The sequence below is a fragment of the Cicer arietinum genome, chromosome 6, assembly GCF_000331145.2.
Source record: "Cicer arietinum cultivar CDC Frontier isolate Library 1 chromosome 6, Cicar.CDCFrontier_v2.0, whole genome shotgun sequence".
Taxonomy (NCBI): domain Eukaryota; kingdom Viridiplantae; phylum Streptophyta; class Magnoliopsida; order Fabales; family Fabaceae; genus Cicer; species Cicer arietinum.
In genome coordinates, this window is record NC_021165.2 from 17,768,465 (window position 1) to 17,778,054 (window position 9,590).

Consider the following 9,590-nt stretch of genomic DNA (forward strand, 5'->3'; position numbering starts at 1 on the left):
GAAAGAGTTGCAAGCACATAAATCTCGGATTCTGGCCTCAAAGCTTGCAAATATAAGGGCAACGAAGCAAAGATGCATCGCATAATTTTAATACATCTACGATTTGAATTCGAACCGGTTACTTTTAATACATCTAAAAATTATATTTATCACTGCACAAAAATCAAATATATGAAATTAATTAAAAATATTTTATATATAATTTATTTTATGTTGGTCCTTCGAGAAAACTTGTCAAAATCTGCCGCCGTTAACTATATTCCTCTCGTTTGGTTTGCATTGGGTTTGAGATTGAGACTTAGTTAGGTCAATGCAAAATGAGGTGGAGGAGCTTGAAAAGTTGCACAAGATGTTTTTACGAAGCGAATAAGATGGAAATGAAGGAATTCAAGGACATTGCTGAAATGGAAGTTGAGAGTTTGAGGAATGGAGTCAACGAGGTAACTGCAAAATCAACTGCTTGATGCAATTTTTCTGTTTCATTTCGTTTTTCTTAGTGTATGATTGATATGAATTTGGAATCACGGTGGCTCGCCATGGTTCTTACAAATCTATACAAATCTAATGTCATACCAAACACACACTTAAAGATGTATATATTTATTTATGCTTTTCAAAATTAAGTTGAACAATAATCATATATAGAAACACCTAAAAATTAAGCTTAATTTATATAACTATTTATAGCAGCTATTAAAATTTGAGAGTAAAATAGAACTTGAGACGTATGTTTAGGATGCTATACATATGCTTCATTTGATCATGGTTGAACATTCATAGTTTCCAATTTGTATGCTATAATGCGTTATTATTAATTAATAATATAACAGTGTTGCATTATGAATCAATATGGTGGTTTGCAAAATGTTTGAAAGTTTTTCTGATTTTCAGTTGAGGTCATCTTTCATGGATCTTAAAAGCAACGAAAGGAACTCATGTAATACCAAGATAATTGATGTTGAAATGAGAAGGTTGAGACTATTGAAAGAGAAGGAAAATGTCCGTAGAAACGTGTATTCTTCTAACCACCAAATAAAAGCATAATTGCAAAAGTAGCTTTAGAATAAGCAAGCTCAATATAAGGTAGTATAATTCTGCTAAAGAAATTTGCGTAGTATAGTATTTGGCTTACTTGAAATTTGCATCACACACATAACAATGCCATTAAGAAAGATTTTTGCACTCTCAATTATTTATTTATAAGTTTTCATTTTTTAAGACCTGTTTATCGTAAAGTAAAACACGTTAACTAAATATAATATAAAGTGAATTTAGTGATCGAGATAAAAGAGTTATAAATAAAGTGGTAAAGATGTAGAAAGTTCTATTATCACTTTTAATATAATACTAGTATTTGTCATTCTAAAAATATGTTAAGTAGGACAAATTAGTCCTTCTTTTCAAAATATATGACAAAATGAAATATTGTCCAAATTTTTCATTTGAATATCTCTACAATACAATATGTGGGACGAATAGTTAAATAATTTTTTTTAATAGTTAAATTAATAGTCTAGATGAGTTTTTTTATTGAAAAATATTATTTCTTATCATTTATATATATGTAATTATAATAACTAAATATTATTTATTAAAAATGTAAGTAACATAAAATTTATTTTATTTTTGAATTTTTATTACTAATAATAGTAAATATTGAATATTTTTACAATAAAATGTAAAAGTTGATATAAAACTTATAAACAACAAAACAATAATTTTTTTCTTATTAAATGATATTTTTTAAAATGCAAAAGTTAATAAATAATTATGTTATTCATAAAAATAATTATTAATTTATAAAACAAATATATCAAAATTCTTCTATTTATGAATGTAGTATAAAAAGTTTCCTTTTTGTTTGTTATATTGATAATTTGTTATATTAATAATGTCTTTATATATGAATAATATATCGATAGCAAGGTGAGAATTGATAAAGGAGAAAAGTATGAAAACAAAGTGAAAATATGAAATAAAATGAGGCCCAATAAAGAAGGAAGCAAGACCAAATGATGATTGCTTCACCCTATAGCCGACATTTTTACCTATATCCTAAATATTTTTGAAAATGTCAAATATATTCTTTTTTTTTTTTTAACTATTTTATCAATTCTAATTTATTTGTTTTTTTTTTTTACCATTTTCACATTTTTGGATCCTAAAAAAAAAGTTTTTTGGTAGATAAAAATTTCTCAAAAATTACCGAAAAATATTTTCAAAGATTTTCAGTATAGAGAGGTTTATCATAAAACATTTTTCAGAGATTTACGGTATTATTGGAAAACATTTTCAAAATTTTCCACTATAGAAGAGAAAAAAATTAAAAAAATTGAACTACCGAAAACCTTGAAAAAAGTTTTCTGGTACATAAAAAGTTTACCGGAAAACTTTTTCACAAGTTTTCCGGTACACAATTTTTTTAATTTATTATTATTTTTTATTTATTTTTATATAAATTTTAACATATATGGATAAACCGCTACTATTATGTGATAAAACATGTGTCAATACTACCAACATTTTTGACACAAATCAGATATGAATAATTATAATTAATATTGTAAAAATCTATTATTGTGATTAATTATTATAATTTATTTTATATTTTATTTCAGATATTTGATACACGGGAAACTATTGTTAATTGGGCTAGAAAAATCGGTATAAAAAATAAAGTGACCATTATCATCAAAAGATCAGATAAAGAGACAGGAGAGTGAAGGAAGATAAATAAATGAAGATTATGTTGTGACAAAAGAGGAAAATACAAGTCTGTTGATAGTTCAACTCGAATGTCAACAGAAAAGTGTAGTTGTCCTTTCAAGCTTAAATCAAAACCATTAAAAGATGTTTCAAGATGAACAATTAAAGTAATGTGTAGAGTTCACAACCATGAATTAACTGATACTTTGGAGGGACATACATTCGTTGGATGTTTTGATGAAGAAGAGAAAAAACTTGTTCATGACTTAACAAAGTATAATGTTTCCCCGATGCACATATTACTCTGATTGCAAGACCGAAATAAAAACAATGTTACTAAGATCTCACAAATTTATAAACAGAGGAGTATGATTCGATTGCACGTGAGAGGTCTTAAGACAAAGATGAAATATTTATTTAAGTTAATTGAAGATACAAAATATGTGTGTTGGAATAGAAACCAGGAAGCCTCGTATGTTATGATATATATTTTTTGGGCCCATCCAGATTCTTTGAAGTTGTTGAATTTGTTTTCTATTGTGTTGATTATGGACAACACCTACAAAATCAATAAACATAGAATGTCATTACTTGAAATTGTTGATATAACATCAACAAATATGACATTTGTAGTTGGATTTGCTTATTTGGAATGTGAGCGAAAAGAAAACTTATGTTGGGCATTAGAGAGGCTAAGAGAACTGTTTGTTACACAAAATAAATTTCCTCATGTAATTGTGACACTTTAAGATATTGTTTTAATGAAAGAAATTGGTATTGTATTTCCACATGTTGTTAATTTGCTTTGTCGAGCAAAATGCAAGCAATATGTCTTAAAGAATAGACAATAATTATTATTGAATATGTGGAAAGCCATTATTAATTGTAGTGATGAAAAAAAGTATATCACGTGCTTGCACACGTTTTAGCAATCATGTGTCGATATTCAAATATTTGTTGATTATGTGAAAGAAACTTGGTTGACTCATTATATTCAAATTTTCTCAAACACCTCTCTGGTATATATGTAATTATTGTGCTGCATAGTCAAAGGTGATCAGTGTACAATGATATCATCAAAGGAAACGACATTCCTATGATTATCGCATGATCTCCATTTGACTTCAGCATGTGTTAATGCGTCAATCATATGTCTGTGCTCATGGATCTTGTGCTTGCCTTATGTGTAGCTCCATCTATTCATTTAGAAAAATGCACTGAACATTAACACCCTTGTCACCTCATTTACAAATATATGGAAAATATTCGTATATCCAATATTGTTGCAATTAAAAATCATAATAATTAATAATAATCATAAATATTTAATACCTGGAGCAAAAACATATATCCACCTAACTGTTTGGTGTCATAACAACTAGGACCAGAGAGGCAATCATAAAGGACTACGAGTGCAGCACTACCACAAGCGTATCCAATGGTACTTTCCAAATCTCTAAATAAAGGATGATATTTTGCATCAATTAATGTTTAACTTTTATTTGCGAAAATAGTACTCCCTACCAGATTCAACAAATACGCCCTACTAGCACAATCAAATCGCTCTACTGCACATTGTCTTTTGAAGATCTCTTTCAGCCAATGTAATTTGTAGTCTGCATCCCTTGTTTTTTTTCCCTCCCATATCTCTTAGGAGGCACCCATAATAAAGTTATGGAATGATTACATGTCATTACTCTATCTAGATCAAGTGGTGGACTGAAGAACTCACCCTTAATAGGAACGTCTAACAAATTGACAACATCGTCCAAAGTAATCGTCATTTCACCAAATGATATGTGAAATGACGATGTCTATGAGTGTCATCTTTCCACAAATGCAGAAATCAAGTTGTTATCAATCAACTTCAGACTCCCCCAGTGTAGTACGCCTAATCTAGATAAATTCACTCACGTCTCTATAATTTGCAGGAGAACTGGCGGAGTAAATTGTTACAATTTCTTTCCATGAGCAACAATTTTCAACATTGGTTGCTCATGCATACAAATAAAATATATGACATTAAAATTAAATATAGAACATAAATAATAATTAATTTAAATATTTTTAATACACCATAATAATAATTAATTTAACTTGACCAAACTGTAGTCTTCCAAACATAAGATGTCAGTATCGTGTAAGGACAAACATATCATACAGTCCTCTAGGATACCGTGTCAGCTCACCCTCCTGCTGTACATGTCACTCCTCATGTATAGATCCCTCCCCATGTACATGTCCATCTTCATGCTGCCCATGTATAACAATATTCTCTTCCTCCTCGTGTAACACAACTTGCTCTCCTCATGTATACCAATATCAATCTTAGGGATAGATATATGACCCTACTCTCTCAGATTAGCATCTTCCATTATAATTCGTCGTCTTCTCCATAATATTGTCGGTCAAACCCTTTCGATGATGTAGATTCAATGTTACATGTTCTTCGTACTATCTTGCCATCTCTTCTTTTGACACCCGCATCCAATAGAAAAAAATTAGATAAAATAAAATGAATTAAATAAATAGTAATAGAAAAAAAATTTAAAAAACAAAAAAAAATTTAAAAATTACAAACAACTATGGAAAATTTGTGGATGAGTTTTCCGATAACTTCTAAAAATGTAAAAATAAGTTTCGGTATCATATGTGTTCTGAAAATATTAAAATAAGTTTTTCAATAGTTCCGTAAAACTTGAAAAAAAAATTCCAAAAATAATATTTTGTATCGAAAAACTTTTTTAAAATTTTCTAAAATATAAATTATATACTGAAAAAATTAAAAAAAAAGAATTTTTTTTGTTATTCACTTATATTCCGACAAATTCAGATAACGAAACAGTAAAAAATTGTAACGTTTAATATTTATAAGAATATTTATGTCTTTTGTTTCAGTTTGTGGGCTACCTGAATAATTTAGGGGTATAGTGTCCCAAATGACACAACCCTCTCCAGAATCTTCTGTAATATAATGTGTAATAAGAGGAAAGAAAGAAAAAAAAGAAAACAAAAAAATAAACCCTAATAAGGAAAATAGCGAGAGTCTCAAATTACCCTTATTAATTAGTACCAGGTTCTTCTAAGTTCTAGCACCTTCCACAAAAAAAAGGCACACACATTACCAACAATAATAAAATTACAAAGTTAGTTTTTGAAAACGAAGTTCAGTTCTATCGTCGTCGCATCATCGAGAAAAATGGCAGAGGAATTTGCATTAGATTTGGAAGAACTTCGTCACTTGCACGAAATCGCCAAAAGACCACGAATCCTTTCTCTCCTCACCTCCGAGATTCGCAACTTGGAGAAGGTTCTCTCTATTTTTCATTTACATTCCATTTCCCTTTTTCTTTTCGCATCTTTTCTTGTATTGTTTGCCAAAATTTAATTTAGTTTAATTTAATTCATTTGTCTATCATTTTGCATTATTGCTTAGTAATGCTAATTATTGATTAATTGTTTTTTTATTAAGCAGTTATCGTCAGAGACAGTTTCTTCTGCACGTGTATCACAGATTCCGGCGCCAATTTCAACCGGAACTACGGTGTCTTCTGCACCTGTACTCAAGTATTCCCCTCTTGCATCTTTCAGTTGGGATCAAGATAATGACAAAGTCAAGGTAAATAAATAACATATACTAATTTTGTGTTGACATTTTTTCATGGTTTGTTAGAATCACTTATGAACCTTTAGGAATAAGATTGAGTTTTTGAAAAAAAGTTGAGCGAACTTGTTTGTTTAATTGTTTCATCTCATACCCCCTTTGGATGACAATGATGAAAAACGTGTTAAAATTGCAAAAACATTTCATATTGCACATTTATTTGTCAGATTGGTGCCTGAATGTGTTTTTCATTATTTATTTTGGTCTTCAAATGTGTTTTTCATTAATCAATTTGGTCCATAATAAAATTACTAAGAAAAGACAAACGAGAAAATGGTCTTGTGATTTTGATATGTTCAATGATTACCGTGACTAGTTTCATACGTTCAGGGGCCAATACCAAAATGGCCATTTACTAGGAGAAAAACACATTTGTTAAAATGGGAGTGAATAGAATCCACTAAATTTTATTGTATTTCACCTTATGTCAAACAATGTAAATAAAATGATGACAATTTGTGTAATTCAGTTTCATTTTCCTTTGTCTTGTTCCTTGCTATAAATCTGAACGCAGACAAAGTTATGTTGTAGTTACTCGGTGAAATAATGCTGATTAGTTTTTGAAAAATGTGTGCAGATATATGTGTCGCTGGAGGGTGTTGATGAGAGCAAGATTGAATCTGAGTTTAAGCAATTGTCGTTTGATGTCAAGTTCCATGATATTCAAGGGAAGAACTATCGATGTGCAATATCAAAATTGCACAAGGAAATAGTACCAGAAAAATGTAAGCTTATCATCAAGCCTACAAGGGTAATCATCACATTGGTTAAGGCTTCCAAAGCAAACTGGCTAGATTTGCACTTCAAAGAAGATAAGGTAGTAAAATGCTGAATTAGATAACAGCTTCTTTCACTGTTTAACAATGTGATGAATTAGTAATTTTTTTCTGTGAATAATGTTGCAGCTGAAGCCAAGCATGGGTAAAGAGAAAGACCCAATGGCAGGAATCATGGACTTGATGAAGGTCAGAACTCAGATTCTGTTACTTTTTCCTATCTTTCTTTTGTTGGCTGAGGCTATTTGTTTTTAAAATTTTATGCATTTATTTGTGTACTCTTAAGAACATTAATTTGACTTATACTATGCATGTAATGAATTGCAGAATATGTATGAGGATGGGGACGAGGAGATGAAGAAAACAATTGCAAAAGCATGGACTGATGCTAGAACTGGAAAAACAGCTGACCCTTTAAGTAGCTATCGTTGAGCAGCTGATAATGGTTTAGATGTTGAATTCCTGTTTCATGGGAGTGATATGCTTCACTTAATTTCATGTTATAAAATGAATGCTTGGTTTACTTACATGGCACCGTAGAAATTTAATGTGCAGTACTATTGTTGCTTAAGTTCTACTTATTGAAAGATCAAAGATGTGATTTTTGGCAGTGGTTGTTCAAATATTTACTGGGTTCTCACCTCCCATTTTAAAAGACCGCATAAGATTTTGGGAAAATTTTGTGGTTTTGTTATTTACAATTTCAGCACATTATAACTATTCCTATATATAATTTTAGAAATAAGTATAATAAAAAGTTAAATATTTTTATTGATGTAACAATTATGATTTTCTTTCAATTATGATTTTCTTTGAATGAGTATACAAATTACATTTGTATATTGGAGGTGGAACTATTCATAGTTCTAGAGGCTCTTGGGCCTCAACAATAGTTTACTATTGTTTTTTTTTTTTTTTTGGTATAAATTGTTTTCGCATTTCCTTAATTTAATTTCAAGTAATATTTTGTTATTTATCTTTTTTTTTTCTTTACTCGATTTAGTCTTTTTAGTTAATTTTAAATAATAATTTGAAAATATTAACAATTTAAAAATATTTTTTTTCTTTATTCGATTTAGTCTTTTTATTTAATATAATTTGATCATTTATATATTAAAATATTATTAACATCATCTTTTTTATATAAAAAATTGATTTTTTTTTTCCAAAATTTTTAAATAAAATTCATAAAATTTAATATTAATTCTAAGAAAATTCATATATTCATCAAATGTAGAACTTAAATATTTAAATAAACTCATATTTTTATATCCAACAATATCAAATTCACCAAATAAAAAATAAAAATATGAGTTTATTTGAAAATTTGAGTTATGAATTTGATAAAATATGCATTATATTGAATATAAGAATTAATTTTATGGAATTTGTTTAAATTTTTTGATGATTTTTGTGAATTTGTGTAAAAATATGATAATATTGTTGATATTTTTAAACATAAAAGATTAAATTGTTACTTAAATTTTAATATATCAAATAAATAATTAAAAAAAATTGAAGTATAACCTAAATTAATTTAAAAAAAATTAAAGTATTACCTAAATTAATTAAGAGATTATAATTTATTTATTTTTATCTTGCTTTCTATGTATAAAATTGGCCTAGATAGTAACATTTATGTACCGAGCTAGTAAGTAGGTAATTGTTCCACTCTAATCAAATTGTAATAGTTGATTTACATATCTCATTAATCTAATAAAAAATTGGTCTAATAAATAGTCAAAAATATTATCTAAAAAAATCTCTATTCACTTCATATATTTAGATGAAATTAATTTTAACCACAATCAAGAGTTCACTTTAGTAATAGTGCAAATAAGATTCAAATAAGTTGAGTAGGTGGAATCAACAATGATTAAGTTTAGTTGGTAGAATAACGCTATTGAAGATTGTATTGAGTTCTATCTTGTAGTATTACACGCAATATGCGAAGTTTTCGGTGACCCTTTGTATTGAAGTAGTAAAGATTTAGTAAAGTTTTGTTTGGGGTGATATTGATAATGGTTATAAATTTCGTTTAATTGGTTGAATTTTTTTATTCAAAAATCTCTATTATACATTATAATAAAATTTATATATTTAAATACTTTTTTTTATTAATTATCTTTATTATTATTATTATTATTATTATTATTATTATTATTATTTTTATAATAAATAATTAATTGTTAATTTAATAAAAAATATATGACAAAATAATAATAATAATAAACATAATTAAAAAAATCAAATTATATTAAAAAAATTAATTAAAATACATCAAAATTAATGCGGCGTAGATGTTGCAAAATAAGTTGATAAAATAGAATGAAGTTGCTAATTTATGCTGCAAAATAGGAGAGATTGTTAAAATAATATAGCATATTATCTGTTTTGACATATCCACTCGATCACATTAACTTTGATGTATTTTTTTTATTAAA

The 9,590-nt window shown here is 27.6% G+C and overlaps 1 protein-coding gene across 1 annotated transcript; it reads left to right on the forward strand.

The window, feature by feature from the left end:
• The first annotated feature begins 5,797 nt into the window (after nt 1-5,797).
• LOC101496350 (uncharacterized) lies at nt 5,798-7,756 on the forward strand. The gene is made up of 5 exons (XM_004505237.4): nt 5,798-6,016; nt 6,182-6,325; nt 6,948-7,187; nt 7,276-7,335; nt 7,474-7,756. The coding sequence occupies exons 1-5, from the start codon at nt 5,906-5,908 to the stop codon at nt 7,576-7,578; spliced, it is 660 nt and encodes a 219-aa protein (XP_004505294.1). The 5' UTR covers nt 5,798-5,905; the 3' UTR covers nt 7,579-7,756.
• The last annotated feature ends 1,834 nt before the right edge of the window (nt 7,757-9,590 follow it).

Bases quoted from the DNA above. Each gene is read 5' to 3' on its own strand.
- LOC101496350 (XM_004505237.4), top strand. From the start codon at position 5,906: ATGGCAGAGGAATTTGCATTAGATTTGGAAGAACTTCGTCACTTGCAC. The intron at 6,326-6,947 runs GTAAATAAATAA...AAATGTGTGCAG, and splicing joins AAGATAATGACAAAGTCAAG to ATATATGTGTCGCTGGAGGG. The intron at 7,188-7,275 runs GTAGTAAAATGC...ATAATGTTGCAG, and splicing joins TGCACTTCAAAGAAGATAAG to CTGAAGCCAAGCATGGGTAA.